The sequence below is a fragment of the Chiloscyllium plagiosum genome, chromosome 14 (assembly GCF_004010195.1).
Source record: "Chiloscyllium plagiosum isolate BGI_BamShark_2017 chromosome 14, ASM401019v2, whole genome shotgun sequence".
Taxonomy (NCBI): domain Eukaryota; kingdom Metazoa; phylum Chordata; class Chondrichthyes; order Orectolobiformes; family Hemiscylliidae; genus Chiloscyllium; species Chiloscyllium plagiosum.
The window spans coordinates 80,324,507-80,352,185 of record NC_057723.1 but is presented as its reverse complement, the minus strand read 5'-3'; the positions used below and the strand labels follow the sequence as shown (position 1 = coordinate 80,352,185).

Sequence of the window (27,679 nt, the reverse complement as noted above, 5' to 3'; positions counted from 1 at the left end):
CCCATACACACACCACCCTTTGTGTGAAAAAGTTGCCCCTTAGGTCCCTTTGAAAGCTTTCCCCTCTCACCTTAAACCTATGCCCTCTAGTTTTGGACTCCCTCACCTGGGGAAAAAGACCTTGTCTATTTACCTTATCCATGACCCTCATGATTTCTATGGAACTGGGCAGAGTGAGTCTCTTAATAAAAGCAAATTACTGCAGATGCTGGAATCTGAAACCAAAAGAGAAAATGCTGGAAAATCTCAGCAGGTCTGGCAGCATCTGTAAGGAGAGAAAAGAGCTGACATTTCGAGTCTAACTGATCCTTTGTCAAAGCTAAAAAAAGGGAGAAATAGGAAGGTATTAATACTAGGCTGAGAGAAGGTGAGTCATGGCTCCAGAAGCAAATGTAGCAATAAAGAGGTGATAATGACAGTGCATAGAGAGCTAGAGAGATTAGGAGCTGTGAGTGACCAAGGCTGAAGCTGGTGCTATCTGACAAAATATGTGAGGGATGTGGGGGGAGGGGTGAAGCAGAGGCAAAATGGAAAACAGGGGAGAAGGGTAGCAAAGGGGGAAGAGGAGAGGAAAAAGGTGATGAGAGAGAGTGGGGAGCGAGAGAAAGAGAGTGAGTCTCTTCCTTAAATATTTAGTCAACAGAGTTTAGATGTTGTCAGCTTCCAATAACCCCCTTCAAGGTTTTACCCAAACACCTCTAAGAAAGGGGTTGGAAAGTGTGGCACTGGAAAAGCACAGAAGGTCAGGCAGCATCCGAGGAGCAGGAGAATCGGTGTTTCGGGCATAAGTCCTTCATCAAGAATGTGGAGGGGGAAGGGGGCTGAGAAATAAATAGGAGGCAGGGGGGTTGGGTGAGGGGCAGGTAGTTGGAAAGGTGATGCCCACCTGCATCCGCCTACACCTTCCCAGTTACCTTCCCTATTTATTTCTCAGCCACACTTTTCGACTCTGGTCTCCAGCATCCGCAGTCCTCACTTTCTGTCGGCCCCACTAAGAATGGAAGAAGTTTACAGACGGAGGCCATTCACTCCAGCCCATCACCTTGTGCCAATCTCCTGCTATTTCTCCATATCCTTGCATATTACTTTGATCCAAATAATCACCCAGTGCTCTCTGCTCTGAAGCTTTCAGCTAAAAATCTTACACTGCGGTAAGCTGTTTCCTAACCTTTCTGAATGAACTGCTTTCTCTGGGATAAACACTTTCATGCATCCAAACTCAACCAGCGCTACAGAACTGAAACCAAACACTCTCTGAATTATGGGTTTTTCCTCCAAAGTGAAAGGAAATCCTGATTCTTCTAATGGAAAGCAAATAAACGCTCTTCACAGTTTAATCTGTCTGCTTGTAAAATTCTCCCAAAGAAACAAATTTCCATTCTCACTCCAGGGACTGACTCCCACAGTGAGTTAAAAAATAAACACGTGGCTCCAGCAATACTATTAAGTGAATCATTAAACTCCCTCAGGAGGCTCTTCAGAGGTCGGTGTGCACTCGATGGGCTGAATGGCCTGCTTCCCCACTGTAGGGATTCAATGATTCTGGCTCAGAGGTCCATTTACCCTTGCAACAAATACTACATTTCCTGGCTTGTTATCAAATGTGTGGGGGAGAAAGACAACCTGAGAAAAATTTGATTTGTTTTCCCCTGTGCCTGTTATCTTTTAGTTTGGTTTGAGGCTGTGCCGAGCTGCCTTCTGAATTCTCACCAACTTGAAAGTCCCATCAAATGGGGATTATGAGGAGCGATTTAACCTTACATTTTAACAGCAGGCCGCAAGGTTAAATTTTTAGCTCCTGTAAATGTCTCTATAAATATCAATCTTTTGTCTCCGTATACATAGTTTCGACATTTGGCCGATGACATGAAATGGAAAATACTCGATCATCCGTGCACTGAGTACCACCCTTGATTTTTATTTCCATCGACATTGAGATGTATAACAGGAGGCTGATCTGATGTCACCCAAAGTCAAAAGTACAATGTGATAATTGATCATTCAGCCTTGTCTCCAGAGCCCTATTTTATAAGTCACATTTACTCTTTACCTGCAATCAACAATATTGTTTCTGCCTGAGTTTCACTTTATTCTTCATACTTCCCCCCCACCTCCCCTCAATCTGGCTCACTTAACTTCAGTAGCCTGCTGTGTTACTGGTGACAGAGTAGGCCCACATTTCTTTAGATTAGGCCATTTGGCCCATTCAGACCAAGCCTAGCAGGTGAAACTGTGATCCCTTTACTGAATGTGCTCCAGCATAGAAGCAATGCCTCAGAATATCAGAAATCGGAGTAAAGACCACTCCCTCCGCGACTCCCTTGTCAGATCCACACCCCCCACCGACCCAACCTCCACTCCCGGCACCTTCCCTTGCAACCGCAGGAGGTGCAACACTTGCGCCCACACCTCCCCCCTCACTTCCCTCCAAGGCCCCAAAGGAAACTTCCATACCCGCCACAGATTCACCTGCACCTCCACCCACATCATCTACTGCATCCGCTGCAGCCGGTGTGGCCTCCTCTATATTGGGGAGACACGCCGCCTACTTGCGGAGCGATTCAGAGAGCACCTCTGGGCCACCCGGACGAACCAACCCAACCAACCTGTAGCACAGCATTTCAACTCCCCCTCCCACTCCACCGAGGATATGCAGGTCATTGGACTCATCCACCGCCAAACCACAACAACCCGACGGTCGGAGGAGGAGCGTCTTATCTTCCGACTGGGAACACTCCAACCGCAGGGGATGAACTTGGACCTCACCAGTTCCTTCACCCCCCCTCCCCCCACCTTCTCTCAGCCGGATCCGCTGTGGGAGTCGGTTGGTTTGTAGTAGATGTCCGTGTTGATTCGGTCGCCTGAGATAGAAACAGAAAGGTCTAGGAAGGGGAGGGAGGAGTCCGAGACTGTTGACCTCTCCGCCTCCATCCTACTCCGACCTATCACCCACACGTTGACCTCTTTCCACCTATCACATTTCCAACTCCCCTCCTCCAAGTCCCTCCTCCCTACCTTTTATCTTCTCCTGCTGAACACTCTCTGCTCATTCCTGAAGAAGGACCTGTGCCCGAAACGTCGAATCTCCTGTTCCCTGTATGCTGCCTGACCTGCTGTGCTGTTCCAGCAATAAAGTTTCAACGAGAGATGACTTTATCAAAGGTTATAAAATAATGCGGGGTATAGATAGATTTAGTGGTAGTTCTCTTTTCCCTAGGATGGAGGATTTGAAGACTAAGGGCATGCTTTTAAGGTGAGAGGAGCAAAATTTTAAAAAGACACGAGGGGCAATTGTTTTACACAGAAGGTGGTTTGCGTGTGGAATGAATTTCCTGACGATGAGATGGATATGGGCACAATTACATTTAAAAGACACTTGGATAAGTACATGAATAGGAAAGGTTGGGAGGGCTGATGGAATTCAACATAAGCAGATGCAAGGTATTGCACTTTGGAAAAAAGAATACAAGCATGGACTACTTTCTAAACGGTGAGAAAATTCATAAAGCCAAAGTACAGAGGGGTCTGAGAGTGCTAGTCGAGGATTCTCTAAAGGTAAACATGCAGGTTGAGTCCATGATTAAGAAAGCGAATGTAATGATGTCATTTATCTCAAGAGGGTTGGAATATAAAAGCAGTGATGTGCTACTGAGACTTTATAAAGCTCTGGTTGGGCCCCATTTGGAGTACTGTGTCCAGTTTTGGGCCCCACACTTCAGGAGGGACACACTGGCACTGGAGCGTGTCCAGCGGAGATTCATACGGATGATCCCTGGAATGGTAGGTCTAACATACGAGGAACGGCTGAGGATCATTAGAGTTTAGAAGATTAAGGGGAGATCTAATAGAAACTTACAAGATAATACATGGCTTGGAGAGGGTGGACGCTAGGAAATTGTTTCCGTTCGGTGAGGAGACTAGGACCCGTGGGCACAGCCTTAGAATTAGAGGAAGTAAATTCAGAACAGAAATGCGGAGACATTTCTTCAGCCAGAGAGTGGTGGGCCTGTGGAATTCATTGCCGCAGAGTACAGTGGAGGCTGGGACGCTAAATGGCTTCAAGGCCAAGATTGATAAATTCTTGATGTCACAAGGAATTAAGGGCTACGGGGAGAATGCTGGTAAGTGGAGTTGAAATGACCATCAGCCATGATTGAATGACGGAGTGGACTCGATGGGCCGAATGGTCTTACTTCCACTCCTATGTCTTATGGTCTTATGATATGGGCCAGGAGCAAGCAGGTGGGACTGGTTTAGTTTGGGATTATGTTCAGCATGGATTGGTTGGGCCGAAGGGTCTGGTTCGGTGTTGGATGACTCTATGACACAGTCTCATGGTCATCATTAGACTCTTAATTCCAGATTTTTGTTGAATTCACATTCCCATACTTCATCCATATAGCCTAAACATCCCTGCACACTATTGGATGACTCTATGACACATCTGTCACATCTGTCACTACAGGAATCGGGCCCGGGTTCCCAGGATGTTACCTGTGTCTCTGGATTTAATAGTCCAGCAAAAATGCCTCTTGGTCATCACCTCCCCCTATTAAAGAGTCATAGAGCTGTACAGCATGGAAGCAGACCCTTTGGTCCAATTTATCCATCCCAACCAGATATCCGAACCATATCTAGTCCCATTTGGCAGCACTTGGCCCATATCCCTCTAAACCCTTCCTATTCATATACCCATCCCGATGCCTTTTAAAAGTCGTAAGTGTACCAGCCTCCACCACTTCCTCTGGCAGCTCATTCCATACACGTACCACCCTCTATGTGAAAAAGATACCCCTTAGGTCCCTTATTATCTTTGCCCTCTCACGTAAACCTACACCCTCTAGTTCTGGACTCCTCCATCCCAGGGAAAAGACCATGCTCCTCATGATTTTATAAACTACTATTAATTATCTTAAGTTTCTCATTCCCTTCAGCTTTTGGATAACGAGGGAGGGAAGAAAGAAAAGTGAGTTTGATCTGATAGTGAATTATAGCAAGGTTAAAACAAAAAAAAAACCAGTAACGTCTGCCACTCATTCTATCCAGGTTAATCTCAACAAGTTTTGTCCATTTGTGACTCTCTCATTGCCACTGGCATCTGATTTCTCTGAAGCTCTCTGCACTGATACATGGATAAAAATCACACAACACCAGGTTATAGTCCAACAGGTTTATTTGGAAGCACTAGCTTTCAGAGCGCTGCTCCAAACCACCTGATGAAGGAGCAGCGCTCTGAAAGCTAGTGCTTCCAAATAAACCCATTGGGCTATAACCTGGTATTCTGTGATTTTTAACTTTGCACACCCCAGTATAACACTGGCACCTCCAAATCCTGATAGATGGATGCCACCTCTAGGTACTGGTTCCCTCTGGTTGCAGTTATTTGTCCTTACCAGTTGTGGAGCTCCTTGCTGCATTGACAATGGCATTTCTGTGACTTGGAGAAGACATTAGTGTCTAAGTGCTGAGACTCTATGATACTTTATAGCAGGGTCAGAGGCTACAGCATTAATGACTAAGTAAAGTTGTGTGGTCAACTATGTTCCCCTGTGGTGAAGTGTACACAGTGCCTCAGTGGTTAGCACTGCAGCCTCACTGTGCCAGGGATGGGTTCGATTCCAACCTCGGGTGACTGTCTGCATGGAGTTTGCACATTGTGTCTGCATGGGTGTGCTTTGGTTTCCTCCCACAGTCTAAAGATGTGCAGATTAGGGTGGATTGGCCATTCTAAATTGCCAATAGTGTGCAGGGATGTTTAGGCTATATGGATGAGGTATGGGAATTACAGGGATGGGGTGGGAAACTCTTCAGTGTAGACTCTATGGGCCAAATGGCTTGCTTCCATGCTGTAGGGATTCTGTGAAATATCTTTTGATGAAGGCTTATAATATCTCATTACAGTTTAGGAACTGGAATGGAGAACTCATGCACAGCATTAACTTTTGTTTGTGTTTCTATTGTGACAGTGTGTGTCTTTATGAGGGATGTGTTTTATCTTGTTTCTCTTGAAAGGGGTGTGTTGGAAACCTAGCATTGAAGTGTCTACTCCATGGAAAGCAGAGTAAATAACTTTGGGGTTCTTTTTAAGGAGACAAAAGAGGCACAAGGGGGTGGAGTCAGGCTCACCTAGACACATGTTTTTGCTTTTGCTTGCAGTTGTTGAAGTTGGGCTGCTTGGAGTTGAAGCTGCTAGATACAGGTCTCTCTCTGCTGCTGCTGCAGCGAAAAAACTTGAATTCCCTCTCTGCTGCTAGACTAATTCTGTTTGTGTTCCTTCTCCTGGACTAGAGGAGATAGCAAGCGAGGCAAATCTATTTTGCTGAATTTGCCTTTACCAAAGGTGTGTCATGGGTTGCTCCTATATTAGAACACTTGAGTCGTAGTTAAAATATATATTATTTTGTTAAAGTTTTCAATTGCATTAAAATTATATCAATTGCTATTTTTTGTTTGTATTTTAACTGTGGTGTAATAATAAAGAACATTTTGTTTAAAGTCTGGTAGTTTGAATCGCATCTGGAACACAGTAGAGTCATAGAGATGTAACACGGAAACAGATCCTTCAGTCCAGCTTGTCCATGCTGACCAGATATCCTAAATTAGTCTAGTTCCATTTGCAAGCATTTGGCCCACATCCCTCCAAACCCTTCCTATTCATCTACCCATCCAGATGCCTTTTAAATGTTGTAATTGTACCAGTCTCTACTACTTCCTCTGGCAGCTCATTCCAAACACGCACCACCCTCTGTGTGAAAAAGACTCCTTTAAATCTTACCCCCTCACCTTGAAACTATGTCCTCTAATTTTGAACTCCCTACCTTACACTTAACACTTGCCTTTAAATAAGATCTAAACTATTTCCTGATTAAATTTGGAGGGGGTTTGATCTAGTCCATAACACTACATTGGTGTGTGTTAACCAGGGGGAAGGGCTGGTTTTATTTTGAATTTTGATCTGTACATCTTGCTGCTGGGGGAGTGTTCAGTTTATTTTTACATGCATTTTTAACGAGAGTGTCCCAACTTTTGAGTAGAGTTGGGGAGGGACTTAACAATTCAATGTATTTTTAACAATATCGAGAAAATCAGTCTGTTGCATCATTGGAAGATGTTAAATGAGACAGGGAATCAGAGAAAGACAGTGAGTATGTGTCCATAGGCATCTTCAAGTGAAGGCTCAATTGTTAGTACAGAGACTGGCTGGGATACTACTGGAAGCTGAGCATACAGAACACCAATGTGTCTACTCTGAACTACTTAAAGATTAGGAAGAAGGAAGCCACAGAAATGAATTAGAACCATGGGGCTGACTAAGGAGCTTTACAGTGAAGGAGTGACCCTTCATTCATGTTTGAGTATCTGTAATGTTTTTGTCTTTCTGTCCGATGCATGTAAGAAGATCATCTCAAGTAGTTCTCACATAGTATAAAATTGTTTGGTTTTTTTTGTCTTTTGTGCAATGAGAGATTATGGTGTTTTTGTTAAATGTACATTGGGAGCCTTGCGTTCAGTAAATGACCTCAATGGTCCTCAATAGCAGAAATAAACCTGATAATTTATCAAACCAAGTCTCCCTCTGGGTTCTGCCTTCTCCTGTATCAGCTGGGATCATAACAGGTTCCCTTAGATCTGGCTGGGCCGCCACAATTAAGCTGGTTCTGATAACTAGGCTGCCAGCCTGTTCATAGATTGCTCTTTTGTAACTAGGTTAATCCCTCAAAACTGGACTTCTCTATCATATTTGCACTGCCCACATTCACAGAATCCCTACAGTGTAGAAACAGGCCATTTGGCCCATCCACACCGACCCTTCAAAGAGCATCCCACCCTCCTACCTCGTCCCTGTAACCCTGCATTTCCATTGGCCAATCCACCTAAACTGCATATCTTTGGATTGTGGGAGGAAATCCAGGCAGACATGGGGAGAATATGCAAGCTCCACACAGGAAGCTGTCTGAGGGTGCAATCGAACCCGATCCCTGGCACTGTGAGGCAGCAGTGCTAACCACTGAGCCACCATTCCACCCCATTCTTATAGCTAAGTTACAGTCTCATAAATAGAGTTATCTATAGTTTTAGCGGAACTGTAGCTGGTGGCTGTTCCCTGATGGAGTGCTCTGCTCTCTCACTTCCACAGTGAATTTCAAATGAAGCTAATACAAAACCTAATATTCCTTTGTGCATGCATGCAAACACAGTCACACATACATGTAAAGGCACACGTGCACATGGTGCATAGGGACACAATCGCAGAGAAGTAACCACCGCACACGTGGGTGTGATACGCACACATACACGTGCACACAAATGAAGGAAGTGATACATGAGAGAGGTGATGACCTCCTGGTATTATCGCTAGACTGTTAATCCAGAGACTCAGTGAATAATCTGGGCTGGAATCCTGCCACAATGGATGGTGGAATTTGAATTCATTAATAATCTTGAATTAAGAATCTACTGATGACCGCAAACCCATTGTTGCTTGTCAGGGTGAAGCCCATCTGGTTCACCAATGTCCTTCGGGGAAGGAAACTGCCATCCTTACCTCGTCTGGCCTACACGTGACTCCAGACCCACAGCAATGTGTTTGACTCTCAACTGCCCTTTGAAATGGCCTGACAAGCCATTCAGTTCAAGGGTAGCCAAGGGTGTGCAATAAACGCAGGCCAGCCAGTGACACCCCTGTACCATGAGTGAATAAAGAAAAGTATGCAATAAAAAATATAAAACTATAATCTCACACCCAGAGCCAGAGATACAAAATACTGGTGGACACACCCAGAAGCTGGGATATGAATGAACGCATATGTATATATGGGGTGAGAGAGTTCAGAATTAGAGGGCACAGGTTTAGGGCAAGAGAGGAAAGGTATAAAAGGGACCTAAGGGATAACTTTTTCACGCAGAGGGTGGTATGTGTATGAAATGAGCTGCCAGAGGAAGTGGTGGAGCCTGATTCAATTACAACATTTAAAAGGCATCTGGATGGGTATATGAATAGGAAAGGTTTAGAAGGATGTGGGCCAAGTGCTGTCAAATGGGACCAGATTAGATTAGGATATCTGGTCAGCATGGACGAGTTGGACCGAAGGGCCTGTTTCCATGCTGCACATCTCTATGGTTCTATGATTCAATATGCTCACGTTAACATTTTAATATTTTGTTGTCCGCATACGAACTTTGAGCCTTTCTCTCGTACAGATTATGTCCTCACCAATGAAATTCCAACTCAAGATGGCTGCCTGTCCGCACTCGCTCAGTGCAAGTTGGATCCCGGGTGCATCCCGAAATTTCGCATCTTGTGGCGGTGCGCAGCTCATCATGGGGTTGAGCCCTTCCAGCTGGCTGCCAGGAACGATTGCCTGATTGCTGCCCTCGCTCTTCAATCCAATCAGCTCTTCACGTGCAAGTGCCAAAGAGGGATGAAGAAGGAGAAGAATTGTCTACGGATTTACTGGACCATGCACCAAAGCCACGTCACTGGTTCGTTGTAGCAGGGATAGGTTTGGGACATGAATCACCTGAAAAAGATGGAAGCAGGAGAGGGTACTAGTGTGGGACAGGGAGGTGGGAGATAAAAGGGAAGAGATAGAGAGGGGAAAGGTCCACCAACCCTTTGCCCAGCAGACTGGAGAATAACTGGCAGAAGAGCTGACACTGAGACACATTCGATTTGTAGTGGACCATATGGGATTGGATTGTCCCCTTTTACATTATAGGTGTTTAAGAATTGATACTCTCATTTATTACATACTGTAAATGTAAAGATATTGATTCTTGGAACTCACACGGTACTAGAAACCGACAGAGAATAACCCGACCTTTATCAATGTTAAAGCAGAACATGATTGGTTCAGAAAACAGCTCACGGACATGTCTGTAACCCAGGACAGATAGATGGAAGGAGCAGGTTTACACCTTAAAGATGCAGCTGTGATTGCAGACTGGATGGGTGGTAAATCTCTGCTGTCTTGACCAACATTAGTCACCGGGCCAGCAAGCAGAACTGGCAGCATTTGTGTCCCAAGTACAGAGCAGTACTCCCACAAAAGGCAATTGAAATGCTAAACTGGAGTGTTAGTTCCATGGATTTCAGAGATTGAGGTGGAAGCAGATTGTTTGGAGCAAGGCAACACGCCTTTGTTTGAATGAAGAGTGAACTGCCCTGTTTTTCCTTTCCTGCAGGTTACGATGATTTGGAAGCATCACCCTATGAGTACTCAATGCCTGGTCCATCCTGGGGCTTGGACTACGGTAGACATGCCTCTTTGGTGTCAGGTACCGCACCCTGTTCGATGTTATTGAAAGCTTCATTCTGGGAAGGCAGCATGAGGTGTACAATACCACATTAGATGAGCAAGAATTTTACTGGGATGATATTGAACTCATTTGCCCAATGAACCACGAAATTTCCTGCTGATCAGTTTTCGATGATTTCTCAATGAATATTGTCATATGACAATCATGAAATGTCAAGTGGCAGTGCCAACATGTGTCAGTGACCTGCAGAATGTTGACCAACCAGAACTGGGATTTGAACAAAACGCCACACACTCCTTGACTTGGAGCTGTATGGCCAGTCCTTCAATGTTGCTGAATCAAACCTCCTTCTGAAATGCACCTAACTCCACAGGGGAGGCTCACCAACCCCTTCTCTGGGCCAAGGGGTAATAATTACTGGCTGTGCCAATGATGCCAATCTCAAAGAACAAAGAGAACAAAGAAAGTTTACAGCCCAGGAACAAGCCCTTCGGCCCTCCAAGCCTGAGCCGAAAATCTCCCAAGCTCAAATTAAAAAAAAACACAGGCCCTACACTGAATAACATCCCACACCTTAAAATTGAGAATATACTGTAATTAATTACATCAGGTTTATCGTCACCTACATTATTAATTTATTGTATAATTAATCCTTGATTACACTGCAGCCCACAGCTCACTCATCAGGGATTTGGTCATTGATATATATTCTGTGTAACCATTTGATTAGATTGTCACTGCTGTACATCCATTATTCAATGATCATTCTGTCTAAACTGCTTGATGAGAGTTGCTGATTAAGTTACTACATCAGGCCATTAAAACCAATCATGTAAATGCATTCAAGAGACAAGCATGAAGAGTTTCCGAGAGTAAATGTTTGAAGGATATGGAGTTATAATCTGTTAATGAAGAGTGAAATTTCTCACTATGTTGGCTAAGTTCACTCAATTTCAGATCAGAACTCATTATGTTGAAGTTACAGAAGTTTGATCCATTTCTCCCCATGAAACTCCTCATATTCTACTAATGTCTAACATTATCTGCATTTCTCCTTTATTTATTTAGCCATCCTTTCCCCAAAGGCATGCTATTTACCTCTATGAAGTAGCAAGCTTTACTTTCTAATCGCTGACTGGATAAATACATTTTGCCTGAAATCCTTTATTGGATTTCCTGGTGATCATTTTATATTAGTGGACTGTAATTTTGAACTCAACAAAAATGGCTCTAGAAGTCCGTGTCTACTTTATTGAACAAAACAAAACTGCTGAAAAATCTCTGTAGGTCTGGCAGCATCTGTGGAGAGAAACAGAGTTAATGTTTCAGGTTCACTAACCCGTTGTCAGAACCCTTCAAATCCTCAGGTTCTGATGAAGGGTTGCTGGACCCAAAACATTAACTCTGCTTTCTCTTCACAGATGCTGAGGTAAAGTTGTGGCTGTACAGGACATTGGTTAGTCTGCTTTTGCAATACAGCATTCAGTTCTGGTCTCCCTGCTATGGGAAAGATATTGTGAAACTTGAAAGGGTTTAGAAAAGATCTACAAGGATGTTTCCAAGGCTGGAGGGTTTGAGCGAAAGGGGGAGGCTGAATGGAGTTCGGCTATTTCTCCTGGAGCATCGGAGGCTGAGGGGTGACCTTATCGAGGTTTATAAAGTCATGAGGGGCATGGATAGACTGAATAGTTGAGGCTTTTTCCCCAGGGTAAGGAAGTCCAGAACTAGAAGGCATTAGTTTAAGGTGAGAGGGGTAAGATTTAGAAGAGACCTAAGGGGCAATGTTTTCACACAGAGGGTGGTACATGTATGGAATGAGTTGTCAGAGGAAGTGGTACAATTACAACATTTAAAAGGCATCTGGATGGGTACATGAATAGGAAGGGTTTAGAGGGATATGGGCCAAATGCTGGCAAATGGGACTAGATTAATTTACGATATCTGGTTGGTATGGACGAGTTGGACCGAGGGTCTGTTTCTGTGCTGTACATCTCCATGACCTTATAACTGCATGCTGCCAGACCTGCTGAGTTTTTCCAGCAATTTCTGTTTCTGTTTCTGGTTTCCAGCTTCTGTAGTTCTTTGTTTATCTACTTAATTGAACCCTTCCACAACTGGAAGGACCAATGTTTGTCACTTTTCAGGCTTCTACTTTCTAGGAGAGAGATTCCCCAGTGTTTCCAAATCGTTATTACATCTTGTTTGTGGTATTGTGCAAATCCTTTGTTGTGATTACTCCAGTGCCTCACTGTCCTTTCAATAAATGGACACCAGAACACTCTATCAGTGGGAGGTGCTGGCAGGGCAACAAGAGGACGTCTGTTTGCCAAGATGCAGAAAGTGATGATGGCCATTTCTGGGGAGGGTACGGATTAGCATATTAGGATGTCTTCTTCACACATGGATAATTTGCTGTTAAAATAAACTACAAAAATGTTAATCTTTAAAAAATGGGTAGAGAGAGATTCCAATCTCCATTACCATGTGGAAAACAATGTAGATGCATGTCTGCGTAAACCCAGGGCAGCTGAAATGTAATGATTTTGAACACCCAGTTTGGTTTAACATTTGCATTTATCTATTAGCTGAGCAGCTGTGATGTCGCATTCCTCTGATCCGAATGGATTACAGTTGTGTTTCTGTTCCTGTTCTTGTCTTCTTTCTCAGAAGGACCCAAAGTTCAAGCACTTTCCAATGTTAACCATTGCTTAGACGCTGCTCAAGCGTGCAATGTCGATGAGACTTGTAAACTGTTCCGCACCGAATATGCCAAGAACTGCCTCAAACCGGCCAACAGGCATGGCTGCAACAGACCTAAGTGTCGCAAAAGTCTTCGTCGCTTCTTCAACTTTGTGCCAGAGGAGTATAAATACCCATTCCTCTTCTGCCCGTGCGACGACAGTGTATGTGCCGAGCGTAGACGCCAGACCATTGTCCCGAGCTGTTCCTTTGAGGAACCTGATAAACAAAACTGCCTGGGTCTGAAGGACGCGTGTGAGGCGGATTCCATTTGCAAGTAAGAAACTCCAGGGACTTTGAAAGGAGAGGAATCACAGTTGACGATCGCACTGTTAAATCTGTGCAGTGGTTAACTTCAAGGCCCTCCCTATCATGTAGAAACTCAATGAGCCAACTCCCTTGTCATTTGCTTTTGTTGCGAGAAATTCCATTCACTGCTATCGGAGAGCATTCCAGTGTCCCTGCCATTCATTCCGAATGTATTGAATTTCACGGAGCTAATCTTTTCCTAAGCATGTCAATTCCATCGAAATTCAATGGGTCACACCATTCCCATGCATTTTACAGAATTCCAAATGCTTATTGGTTTTTCTACCAGTTGTTGGACAAACAAGCATATATGCAATTGTGGCACGGTGGTAGTGACCCTACCTCTGAGTTAGGAACCCGTGGTCAAGTCCCAGACCTGTGTAATAGCATCTCTGTGAACGGGCTGCTCAGCAAATATCACTAAGCACCACTATGTGTGTAGCCATACACCAGAATCCCTATATTTTCCTAATAATACCCTTCCATCCACATGTACTATCATAGATTTATAAACAGACATAAATAATTCTGCTATCTGTAGGCTGACCTGTGGAGAAATTTACAGAGTCCTCTTCAGTTCTTGAAGAAGCCTATTATATTTGAATTACTGATGGAATGTTTTCATTCTATATATAAGCTTCTTTTAATGCAAATCTCCATAATCTGACTGTTGGTCTACCGAGAGTAATATCTTGCTTTCTCTTTTCCCTGGCAGAGCCCGACTGGTGGACTTTCAGATTAACTGCCAACCATCCAAGAAATCTGCCAGCCACTGTTTCCTAGAGAATTATAACGCTTGCCTCCAGTCTTACACCGGCCTCATTGGTAAATATGCCAACCTTTACAGAATGGTTGAAGTCTGACAGTGAAAAAGAGGCCGTTCAGCCTGATGTACCTTCATTAGTTCTTCAAATGAGTATCATTATCTGGTGGGAGAAAGTGAGGACTGCAGATGCTGGAAATCAGAGTCTAAAAGTATGGTGCTGGAAAAACACAGCTGGTCAGGCAGCATGCCGGGAGCAGGAGAGTCGACGTCTCATGCATAAGATCTTCACCAGGAATGTTGAAGAGCTTATGCTGGAAACGTCACATCATTAGCTGGTGCCAATCTGCAGTTTTCTCCCCTCACATATAGAATAGGATAGAATAGAACTCCTCCAGTGGGAAAACAGGCCATTCAGCCCATCAGGTCCACACCAACTCCCTGAAGAGCATCCTGGACAGTTCCACCTCCCCTACCCCACCTAGACTGCACATACCCAGACACTGTGCGACAATTTTCCCTGGCCAACGCACCTGAAACCGGAGCACCCAGAGGGAACCCACGCAGACATGGGAAGAATGTGCAAACTCCACACTGACAGTCGCCTGAGTCTGGAATTGAACCCGGGACCCTGGGCCGGTCAGGCAGCAGTGCTAACCACTGAGTCACCGTGCTGCCCCAAACTACATTTTTAGACCCAAATAATCATCCAGTGATCTCTTAAATGTCTCATTTGGACCTGCCTCCACCAAGCATCCAGGCAGTGCATTCAATCTCCTAACTACTCACTTTGTGTTCCCTTAGCTTCACCTTTGCTTCTTTTACAGATCACTTTAGATGTACGCCCTTTTGCTGTTGCTCCTTTTACGAGCAGGAGTAGTTTCTCCCTACCTGCTTTGCCCAACCCGTTCACAATTTGGAAAAATCTCTCTCAAATCTCCTTCCAGTCTCCAAGGAGAGTGATCCCAATCTATCCTTATCCCAAACCACAAACTGGGAGATCCGTGGATGCAGAAACAAAAACAGACGTTGCTGGAAAAGCTTAGCAGGTCCGGCAGCATCTGTGAAGAGAAGTCAGCGTTAATGTTTCAGGTGACCCTTCCTCATCCCCTGGAAGCCTTCTTGATGATGGATTTTGAGTTTACTGGGCTGAATGTGTCTAATGCTTGAGAAGCAAGCAGTGGTCCGCACCTTTGGGCGTGTGGAAGGTTTCGGTCTGGTAGCCCCACTGTAACTGCAGCAGGCTGGATTTCTCAATCCTGTGGCGATGGTGAGAGGGTGGTAAGGTGACAGAGAGAAGTGTCAGAAAGGGAACCTGCTGCCTCCATACCGCAGCAAGTGGTCACCAATAGCTGGCAACTCCGTGTGTAGCTGCCAACTGGAGCCTCTTGAGAGGCAGTGGCTGACCCTCCTACCCCAAGGTAGTGCCATCCCAAATAGGACCATACAGAAATACAGCATGGAAACAGGCCCTTTGGCCCAAACTGGCCCATGCTGACCATGGTGCCCACTCAGCTAGTTCCAATTGCCCGCATTTGGTCCATGTCCCTCAAAACTCTACCCATCCATGTCCCTATCCAAATGTTTTTTTAATGTTGCTATTGTACCTGCCTCAACCAATTTCTTGTGCAGCCTATTCCATACATGCACCACTCTCTGCGTGAAGAATTTGCCCCTCCAGTCCTTCTTTAATCTTTCCCCTCTCACCTTAAACCCATGCCCTTTGGTTTCAATTCCCCATCCCTGGGAATGAGACTATCTGCATTCATCCTATCTATGCCCCCCATGATTTTAGACCCCTCATTCTCCTACGTTCCAAGGAATAAAGTCCAATTCTGGCCAACCTCTCCCTACTAGTCCTGGCAACATCTTTGTAAACCGTCTTTCCAGTTTAACTATGTCTTTCTTAGGACAGGGTGACCAAATCCCCGCCCACTTCCTCTGGCAGCTCATTCCATACACAGACTATCCTTTGCGTCAAAAAGTCCCTTGGGTCTCTTTTAAATCTTTCCCCATCTCACCTTAAACCTGTGCCCTCTAATTTTGGACTTATCTATGCCAGGGAAAAGACCTTGCCTATTTATCCTATCCATGCCCCTCATGATTTTATAAACTTCTGTAAGGTCACCCCTCAGCCTTCGATGCTCTAGGGAAGAAAATCCCATCCTATCCAGCCCCTCCTTATGTCTCAAACTCTCCCATCTCAGTACCATCCCCTGTCAGTCTTTTTTGCATCCTTCCCAGTTTAATAACATCCTTCTTTGATCTTCATGCCCTGGTTTTCCAGTACTTTTCTTCAGTTCTGCAGATGTTCAGTCATATTCTCATCACCCTCACCAGACAGCTTAATGTGATCAGTAACCATCACTGATCACATCACTTCCTGTCTTACTTAGTCATGTGGAGCATCCGCGATATGCAGGAAGAGGTAGGGCCTCTGTGCGATACTTGGCTTAATCCAACTGTGGCTTTGAAATGCTCACATTACAAGGATAAGCCTCTTTTTGTCAGTTTACACGTCCTGGAAAGGTTTGACATGATCAGACACAATGCCTATCATCCAATCTTAATGGCCCCTTGCATGTGATACTGGAGCCTGTATCGACTTGGAGAGATACATGCCCCTCAGTCCCAAGTCACTGCCTTCAGGAGAAAGAAAATAAAATGAGAGAAAACCTCTGTGAAGCCCCAAGGTTAAATCATTGGGATGAGTTGCAGCTAAGATTTACTTTATCATCCGTTGACGTGATTTAGGTGATCCAAGTTGAAATTCTAATCCGGTACAGCATTGATGGGCTGCAGGGCCTCTTTCTGAATCCTAGAGACTCTATGGGAAGAGGCTGGCTGGGATTCCGGGAGACGCAATCGATTGGACGGGACGATGGACTAGAAACACTTGCCCCTTCCCGGTGTAGTCTGGAAAGGAAAAGCACAGCCGGTCAGGCAGCAGGAGAATCGTGTTTTGGACACAAGCCCTTCATCAAGAATTCCTGAGGAAGGGTTTATGTCCAAAACATCGATTCTCCTGCTCCTCGGATGCTGCCTGACCTGCTGTGCTTTTGCAGCACCACACTCTCAACTGTAATCTCCAGCATCTGCAGGCCTCACTGTCTCCTAGTCTGGGAAGGCTCAGGGATGACCTTTGCACCTACAGGTCAGTTGAGGCCATTTAAGGGTCTCATTGCATAATCAGCAGTGGGTAGTGGCCACAGGTTATGGACAATACGCCATGTAAACCCCAGTATCATGGTCTGCTCGAGGGCTATCCTTCCACATTGGGGCAATTGGTGTCCAGTCGGAAGCATGGCTAATGATGTTGAGCCAATGCCCTGCCTTCTCCATCAGTGGGCCTTTCCTATTAGGCTCTGGCCAGCACTCCCCATGAACCTAACTCCTGCCCCTCCATTATTGATCTTCCCTGTCGCCCTGAGGATGAAATTCTAACAGTTGCTCCCAGTGACACATCTGGTAGTGGAGAGGCGGGGTGATCTGCCAGATTCTGATTGGCTCCCAAAGTTAGGGAGTTCCTCCTAAGAATGGCAAAGTCTCAGTGATGAGGAGAGAGACTGGTTAGGCTAGGTTTGTGTTCCTTGGAGCAGAGGAGGCTGAGGGGGGAATCTGTTTGAGGGATCAACATTATGAGAGGCATAGACACTATAGATTGTGAGAAACTTTACCTATGGCAGGCGTGTCTAAGACCAGAGGGCATATGTTTAAGGTGAGGAGTATGTGTTTACAGGAGATCTGAGGAAATATCTTTCACCCAGAGGTTGGTAGAAATATGGAGCTTGCTGCCTGAGCGATTAACAGAAGCAGATACTCTCACAATATTGAAGGACTATCTGCATGGGCATTTACATGGGAGAAAGAGAAGACTGCAGATGCTGGAGATCAGAGTCGAAGAGTGTGGGGCTGGAAAAGCACAGCTGGTCAGGCAGCATCTGAGGAGCAGGAGAGTCAACATTTTGAGCATAAGCTCTTCATCAGGAATGTGTGACCTCTCACACATTGCTGATGAAGAGCTTATGCTCAAAACATTGACTCTCCTGCTCATTGGATGCTGCGTGACCGGCTGTGCTTCTCTAGCCCCACACGTTTTGACCCTGGGCACTTATATGGGTATAAGAAGAATATGGATGAAGTGCAGGTAAATGGCATTAGTGTCATTTGGCGTTTGTTAGTCTGCATAGACATATTGGGCTGAAGGGCTTGTTTCTATGACTCTACCATTCGAGATGCAGAATGGCTGTAGTGAGGCTTCCCTGGCTCTCCAACTGGGAGTAGGCCCATCCCTTTGTGTTTTAATGTCCATCTATGACTCAAATTCAAGCCTCAGGCAGTGACCGCAGATCTGGGAATTCTATGTAACACTTAAGTGAAAATTTGAACTTGACTTCGATGGTTAATCAGACGCACTTGTGCATTTGTAATCATTCTGTCTTTGGATTTTGATGTTCAGCAAGACCTATTTTACAGAACTCTGTGCACCTCTTGTATCCCACAGGCACTGCCCTAACACCAAACTATGTGAGTAACACCAGCTTCGACATCTCTATATGGTGCACATGTGTCAACAGTGGGAACCAACATGAAGAGTGTGAGACCCTACTGAACCTTTTCACAAGCAACGACTGTCTCAGTAAGTCCGTTAACACGGTAAAGATGAATTACTCTGAAGCCTTTTGCTTAGAATTGAATAAGAGCAGCCCTTGGCCATTTTCACTCTGTTTTGTCATCCAGTTCCGATGGGGAGGATTTTGGAATCCAGCCTTCTCCCAGAGATTTGGAGCCCATGTTCTACCGCTCGAAGGATTGAACTCCAATCCTTTAGCTTGCATTAATTGCTCTATAATTGGCAGTTCCGTCTCCCTTCCATCACCGTATCAGGAACCCATGGTTAGTCACTCCAGGTCTTGCTGGGTCATGGGAAATGTGAATATAGCATTGTCAAACAGATTGTTCTCAGTTGTAGATCCATCCAATTTCCTGACAGCAGATGGTTAGATTGGGATGGTCAGCCTCTTACAGAAGGTAATGATAAACTCCCAAGCATGATCACGTACCAGTATGAATCCAATGGAAGTCTCAGGCCCCCAACACCCTCGCCGGGCAGGATATCCAAAGGGAGAGAGTGTCTAATGGAGTGCATCTATTCAAGGCCACTTTGGGCTGATATATTGGACATTATTAAATTTTATGACTTAAATCTTTAGTCATAAGAACAGCTATCACTGTTATTGTCTGGTCACCACACTGACTTGGAAATATATTGCTGTTCCTTCAGTGTCACTGGGTCAGAATCCTGGAATTCCCTCCCTAACAATGTTATACATCTACCTACAGCAGCTCACCAAGGCAGATCACCACCACCTCTCCTGGGACAATTAGTGATGGGCATTAACAGCGGGCCCAGCCAGCAACATTCATATCCCACGCGTGAATGAAATGAAATCACCTTGTTGAGGACTGTAAATGCCTTTGTTAAGGTTAAAGAAACAGATGGTGGCTTTTAATTGTCTTTGAACACATATAAATTGGGAGTCAGGGTGTAGAATGAGAGGGCTAAGACTGAGCAAGAGGGTAAATCACACACACACACACACCACACACACACACACACACACACACACAGCCTTGGTTCAGGGTGTAGAATGAGAGGGCTAAGACTGAGCAAGAGGGTAAATTACACACACACATACACACACACACACAGCCTTGGTTACTATATCATCAGCCAACTTGATTTCTGTTAACAATGGCCTCACTACTTCCTACCTCTTCCTGACCTGCAGCTTTCTGTTTCCTGTGTATCTGTTAATTGTCATTGCTTCACCATTGGTAGCTGTACCTTTGGGTGCCAGGATTCAAAGCTTTGGAACTTCCTTCCTAATCTCTCCGTATTTCTGTGTATCTCTCTCTCATGGTTTCATATTCAGTGATTCGTGTAATGTGGATCCATATTCTAAACCAAGGGATTCAATTAGCTTTAGTAATAGAAATCATGGAACCCCTACAACTTGAAAGCAGGCCATTTGGCCCATCAAGTCCACACCAAACCCTCCAAAGAGCATCCCATCCCCAATTCTATCCTGCATTTCCCATGGCTAACCTGCACATCTTTGGGCTGTGGGAGGAAACCAGAGCAGCTGGGGGAAACCCACACAGACACAGGGAGAGAATGTACAATTCCACACAGCCAGTCACCCGAGGGTGCAATCGAGCCTGGGACCCTGGCACAGTGAGGCAGCAGAGCTAACCACTGAGCCACTGTGCCATCCCAATATGAACTCTTAATCAGAGGAGCCAATGACAGAGTAACAAAGCATCAGTTTCTTACAGGGATGGTTTCAGTGATGTTGAACAAATGTGCTGTATACCCAGTGAGAAACACATATATTTGGACCTCAGTTTGAACTGCTTGACACTCTGATCTGCTCTTACGGGGTGACCTCTTCCCATATCTCATTGAGCTGATGTTTTTGTATTTGTGGTCTGCTCATCCTCTGAGCTGAGGAAAGGAGGGATGGGAGAAACAATTGGGAACACTTTAGGCTTACATCCGTGAACAAAACCATTTAACGTTTTAGTGAAGAATTTGTCTAAAGAAGTAACCTTCGACAGCAGGGAGGTGATGGCTCAGTGGGCTGTTAATGAAAGGATAGAGCTAAAGTTCTGAGGCCCCAGGTTGAAAACCTACAGCAGCTGGGGGCATTTAAACTCAATTAATAAAATCAGGAATATTAAAACCTGGTCTCAAAGATAGTGCTACTGTTGTTGTCATAAGAACCCATGTTGGTCAGTAGTATCCTGCAGGGAAGGCCATCATACTGTCCTTACACAGTCTAGCTAACATGTGACTCCAGACCCACAGCAATGTGGTTGACTCTGAACAGCCCTCTGAGATCGCCCAGCGCGTCAGTCAATTCAAGGGTAACTGGGATGGGCAGTAAATGTTGGCCTTGCTTGTGATGTGCTCCCATATTTATGGAAAAGGACCCTTTCATTCAGGATTAGATTCAGGGACAGGAGTGACACTGTGGAAGCATGTGCTATTCTTTCACCTCAGGGTCTGAGTGGAGCATCGCCTGAGAGAGAGGAACATAGGAGCAGGAGGAGGCAATTGAACCCCTCCAGTCTGTTCTGCCATTCAGTGCGATCATGGCTGATCTGCAGCCTCACTCTACATACCTGCCTTTGGCCCATATCCCTTGACACCTTTGCTAAACAAAGCAAAATCATCTGTCTTCGATTTAACATTAACAACTGATCCAGCATCCATTTGTGGAAGAGAGTTCCAACCGTCAGGTGAACAACTGATTCCTGTGAAGATGTTTACAATGATGCTATTTACCACTGAACTCTTGTGGCACAGTAGTAGCGTCCTTATCTGTAAGCTAGGAGGCCCTGGTTTAACTCCAGAGGTGTACCATAACATCTCTGAACAGGTTGATTAGAAATAATCTTGTATGAAATTATTTTAATAGTGGCCTTTGAATGTGGTTTGGGCCCAGTAGCTATGATCACTATTGGTAATTAAGGTTCTCTAGATCGATAACTTTCACATATCCAACAGTGCTGCCAATCTACAGTAAGGACAGCATTCTGCCTGCTAAATTACTGGAATGATTTACTATTAATATTGTTGACCTTTGGCTGAATTTCGCATGGCTTGGTCTGTTACAGGAAATTCTATAAATTCATACATCAGCTCTTTGCCGTTTCATCTATCAGACAGCAAGCAGCCCGCACTAACGTCCACTCAACAGTTCTACTTCAAGTTCCCAGACAAAGATGGGTCGCGTGTTGATGACAAATTAAACAAGAACGAGGTAAAGGCATTTTCTGGTGACGTATTTTGTAACTAATGCTCTTAATGCAAATAATTGGCAGTTGAAGTACAGGGCATTCACCACCGTTGGAAACCTGCGATAGAACTGAGTTTGCTTTCATTGAAAAAAAGGTCAACAGCTAATACTTCCTTTAAGTGTTACTGGATTTACAAGGGTGTTGCTGGGGTTGGAGGGTTTGAGCTATAGGGAGAGGCTGAATAAACTGGGGCTGCTTTCCCTGGAGCATCGGAGGCTGAGGGGGTGACCTTATAGAGGTTTATAAAATCATGAGGGGCATGCATAGGGTAAACAGACAAGGCATTTTTCCCCGGAATAGGGGAGTTCAAAAATAGGGTTAACAGACAAAGTCTTTTCCCTGGGGTGGGGGTGTCCAGGACTAGAGGGCATAGGTTTAAGGTGAGAGGGAAAGGGGACCTAAGGGGAAATGTTTTCACACAGAGGGTGGTGCGTGTATGGAATGAGCTGCCAGAGGAGGTGGTGGAGGCTGGTACAAATACAACATTTCAAAGGCACCTGAATGGGTATGGTCTTTTCCCTGGGGTGGGGGTGTCCAGGACTAGAGGGCATAGGCTTAAGGTGAGAGGGGAAAGATTTAAAACGGACCTAAGGGGCAACCTTTTCACACAGAGGGTGGTGCGTGTATGGAATGAGCTGCCAGAGGAGGTGGTGGAGGCTGGTACAAATACAACATTTCAAAGGCACCTGAATGGGTATGTGAATAGGAAGGGTTTGGAGGATTGTGGGCCAAGTGCTGGCAAATGGGGCCTAGATTCATTTAGGATACCTGGTCAGCATGGATGACTTGTAGTGAAGGGTCTGTTTCTGTGCTGTACATCTCTATGTCTCTATGACCCTAAGTGTTACAGTGCAGGAGGAATCTATTTGGTGTCTCTTCAACTCTCTTAAAGAGCTTTATAGCTGAATGCCATTCTCCTGCCTTTCCTCCAAAACCCTGACCATTGTTTCCAGGTAAATAATCATTTAATACTCTCTTGAGTGTCTCAGTTGAACCTGCCTGCAACACATTTTCAGGCTTTGTGTTCCATATATATGATATATATTTTATAGCTCATTGTTACAATTGGTTAAGTGAACCACATGGATCTATCTGCTCTATACATACTTGTATTGCTGCAACTACACAGTACTCATTTGCTTTCTATCCCATAATATTTGAACACTGGTGTTTCCCTGCATTAAGTTGGGGAAAGTGAAATCCATACTCCTTGACATTGCCTCCTGCTGGTCACTGAGCAGCACTGGTGAGGAGTGAATCAGTAACCTGCCATCTCTGGTTGGATAGGGTTCACATTGAAGAAAGATCATTTTATTGGTTCTTATTTCCTTCTTGCCTTGCTATTGTCCTTTATCAAGGCAACAGGAGGATCTGGGAAGTGAAAACCTGAGTCCTTGATTCTATAGAAACATAGGAAATTGGAGCAGAGGTGGCCATTTGGCCCTTCGAGCCTGCTCCACCACCCAAGACGGTCATGGCTGACCATGTAATCTCAGTATCCCACTCCCACTTTCTCCCCATCCCCCTTGATCCCTTTAGCTGCAAGGGCCACATCCAGCTCCCTCTTGAATCTATCTAATGAACCGGCCCCAACAGCTTCCTGCGGGAGAGAATTCCACAGGTTCACAACTCTCTGAGGGAAGAAATTCTTCCTCATCTCAGTCCTGAATGGCTTACCCATTATTCTTAAACTGTGACCCCTAATTATGGACTTCCCCAACATCGGGAACATTCTTCCCACATCTAGCCTGTCCAGTCCCGTCAGGATTTTATATGTTTCTATGAGACCCTCTCTAAATTCCAGCGAGTACAAGCCCAGTCAATCCAGTCTTTCATATGTCAATCCTGCCATCCCTGTGCCTCACATATTGTGCTTCAGGGATTAAGTAAGACTTCCCTGCCTATTGTGTCTCCCTATCTCATGGAGTCTCTTATCAGGATGGACGTTTTAATCTCACACTTGTGAACATGACTCAAGGGAGACTCCCAACTTAGAATCATGCTCTGAATCCAATACGAAGGCTACAATTTATACTTCTTTCACGTTGTCTAATTCCATTGCAGGACTGCGATTCTGGAGGCAATCTCAAGATTTCTCAGGATAAGTTGCTGCCTGGACAAATTACTAATTGCAAGGTGAATTCGGGAGCTGCTACCCAGAGCTTCTCTATAGCTTGCACCATCACGTCACTCTATATCTTCATGGCCACTACAGGGAACGCCATTTGAAAGGACATAACCAAGACTTTATAACAAGACAGAAGTGGACACCTCTTTTTCGCAAGCTCCCTCATAAATACAATAGCTTCGAAAAGAAAACAAACGCTTGAGATACAACTTGAACTGAGAAAATAGTTTGTTGAAATATTCAGCGACTGGTCTTCTTGCATTAATTGGAAATAGAGTGCATTTATTTCACTGCACCATATCAGTCATCAGCGTATGGTTCACTAAAGTATATAACAAACCATAATCTCTTCACATTAATTTCCATCACAGCCGACAAGAATGTAATGAAGTAGGTGGATCTACTGACAAACATTTTCCTTTTCCGGTTACTTCCCTCCTTTAGTGCAGTTTTGGAAAGAATATGTTAGCACAGCCAGTGATTACACTCAGGTCACTCAACACTCCAGTTCCGTGGAAAATAGGGCTGTTTGTCTTTCATTTGGACCACATCAATGTGGGAGTACAGGTGTTATATTTTAGTGATTTATTTTCCATTAGTTAGGGCAGCTCAGTGGTTAGCACTGCTGCCTCACAATGTCAAGGACCCAGGTTTGATTCCATTCTTGGGTGACTGTCTGTGTGAAGTTTGCACATTTGCCCCGTGTTTGTGTAGGTTTCCTCTGGTTTCCTCCCACAATCCAAAGATATGCAGTTTAGAGTGAATTGGTCATATTAAATTGCTTATAATGTCTAGGAAAGTGCAGGGTAGGGTGGTTCAGCCATTATAAATGGTTCATAGTATCCAGGGATGTGCAAGCGAGGTGGGTTAGCCATAGGAAATGCAGGATTATAGAGATAGGGTTGGGTCTGGCTGGGATGCTTTTCAGAGGGGTCAATGTGGACTTGGATGGACCAAATGACCTGCTTCCTCACTGTGGGGATGCTATGGTTCTAAACTGGAATTCAAAAGTACTCAGTTCTCCTTTAAATAAGAGATTGGAGAGGTTTTGTATCATCTAAAATATCTCATTGTGGGATGTCACTTTTTCAGTTTATGTTGTGTGTTTCAGCCTCTGAAAACTGTGATGTGATTGTGATTATTACTGTGCTGTTTCTCACAGGTGTCATTGACACCAATTATACAATGAAAGATAGTTGCAAACTGAATGAGACACAGAGATAATCTAATACCTGTGTTATAGTAAGTAGTTTGGGCCATTTCAAAACTTGCAGCGATTAAACTCAACAAACACCATTCATTGGTAAATGATGTGCTAAGTACTTCATGTTAAATCCAGCCCTGCAGTAGCTACATATTGTTGTTGAAGCAATGATCTGTAACTACTCATCAAGCTGGTATCGTAAGGTCACTCGTTCCAGTACTCCATAGATGTGGCTGACAATTGTTCTGTTGTAGGAAATGGTGGCATTCCTTGTGTTGCATACATTTAATGTTTAAGGAATAATCTGGCAAAACTACTTATCTCATTCAAGCGACCAAAATGTCTCTTGCACTGTATCAAATGGCAGCTGCTGTGATCTGGAAATGGTATGAGGAAACCACTGAGGTAAACAGATGGGTGGACTGCATGGCTGTGGTGAGCAAATCAGTTTGAAAAGAAACATAACTGTCATATATAATCTATATTTTATCAGTAATAATAGATTAGATGATTGTAAAACACCAGTCTAATATTTGGATTCAATTACCATTCATAAATTCATTGAAATTTTTGTTTACAGCATTGAGTTTCTTAGAACATCTGATTCACTGATGGCGTTTCTCTGCAGCCAAACCATCAGCATTGCTTTACTGTATACCCCAGATAAGTATTTATCCCACATGTTAAGCCTGTACTGTGAGATTGAGCCATATACCTACTCTAGCTGTTATCTATCTTCAGGTGATCGCATTCTATATATAAAGCTCGCAAAACTGTCAATTGCACTTTGGTTTCTAATTCACTCTTGGATATATTGTTGTTCAATGTTCATCGATGTCCCTCTATTGTATACCAATCTTTCAAGTCACATTCAATTGCCCAGCATTTCTTACATGCCATCTGAACCCCTTAAATAGATTCATATCTATATGTCCCTTATTCAATATAAACCATCTGATTCCTTTGATTGGATATCATTCTGCAACTTAATCCTGTATCTGCCTTTGGACATATAATCAATCAGACCTCCCTCAAATAGCTTTTAGAATGATCTCCCTGCACACATTCTCCCCATGCCTGTGTGAGTTTCCTCTGGGTGCTCAGGTTTCCCCCCACAGTTCAAAGATGTGCAGGTTAAGGTGGATTAGCCTTGCCAAATTTCCCTATGGTGTCCAGGGATGTGCAGGCTAGCCATGAGGAAGGCAGGGTTGCAGGGAAATGGTGGTTGCTGTGGGTGGGATGCTCTTCAGAGGGGCGCTGTGGACTCAATGGGCTGAATGGCCTGCTTTCACATTGTAAGTATTCCATTATGCTACAATACTCTCAGAATGTACAGCATCCTGCCTATAAGCTACGTAAACCTTACAATTGCAACTATATTTATGATATAAATTCTCTTCTCATTTGTACAGCAGGCAAAACATTATGTTCTGTGGATCTTTGGGGGTCAAGAAAAGATGAAGTTGTGCTTTACCTTGGAATTCTGAATCTGCTGTCAATCCTAAATTTGCCACATAGTGGCTCAATTAGTCGCAAAGGGAATGCTGCAGGTGCCATAACACATTGAGATTCTTAACAGTGCATTCACATGAATACTGTAGCATTGGCCTGAAGCAGACCTGCTGTGTTGGTGAAACTGTAGCTTGATCCAGAGCCAATACTGAAGTTAACTGAGGCATTCTGTGGAGTAGTGACATCCACTCTGCTTCAAAGTCATTTTTGATCTCCCTCGCTGCCTTACATTATGTTATTGATGCAGTGACAACCTCCTTCACATCTGGCTTCAACTTGCACTGTTAAAGCTTCTTGTAACCAATCAATAGCTCCTCTAGCTCAAGACAATTCAATAAACTATGTTTGATGGATGGTAGAATTTGTTTCTGTTTAGTACGGGTTTGGGTAAACATGACCTAATGGATCTGGTTAGCTCTTGACCTGACCAGCTTTTGACAAGTGCTGAACTTGCTATGGTCAACATGTAACTATGGGGTCAATGTACCTTAGGCCCAGGTATGGGTTGAATGCCTTGGACTGTTTGAGGTTAAACACTCCCAATTGCTGCTCCTCTCTGAGGCAGATATGTATGGGGTTGAACGTGGCATTTGGTGATGTCTCTGAACTAGCAATAAAACGATCCTGGCTCATACTCTGGGATCATGGGTTCAAACCACACCATGTAGCTGAGGAAATTTGGATTAATTGATAAAAATCTGCAGTTGAAAGCAGATGTCAGTAATAGTGACCACGAAGCTATCATTAATTGCTGTTTAAAACCTATCGCCATCACTAATGATGTCACGACAGGACATCCTCAGGGGAGTGACCTCAGCCCAAATTTACCTTCTTGACTTTTGTGCCACACAAGTGCCAGGCTATGACCATCTCCAACAAGAGAGAATCTAACCAATTG

The 27,679-nt window shown here is 44.4% G+C and overlaps 1 protein-coding gene across 2 annotated transcripts in view; it reads left to right on the top strand.

Moving 5' to 3' along the window:
* Positions 1-27,139, top strand: part of LOC122556842 (GDNF family receptor alpha-4-like) — a 36,596-nt gene extending 9,457 nt beyond the window's left edge. Inside the window, exons 2-8 of one of the 2 annotated variants that reach the window (XM_043704077.1) lie at positions 9,202-9,483; positions 10,186-10,278; positions 12,931-13,276; positions 14,024-14,133; positions 18,576-18,710; positions 21,755-21,900; positions 24,002-27,139. In XM_043704077.1, the coding sequence (XP_043560012.1) occupies positions 9,202-9,483; positions 10,186-10,278; positions 12,931-13,276; positions 14,024-14,133; positions 18,576-18,710; positions 21,755-21,900; positions 24,002-24,166 (1,277 nt within the window). In that variant the 3' untranslated portion in view covers positions 24,167-27,139. Of the gene's footprint in view, positions 1-9,201; positions 9,484-10,185; positions 10,279-12,927; positions 13,277-14,023; positions 14,134-18,575; positions 18,711-21,754; positions 21,901-24,001 lie in introns of both variants that reach the window. The other variant, XM_043704076.1, reaches the window with a different exon arrangement.
* Positions 27,140-27,679: the final 540 nt, after the last annotated feature.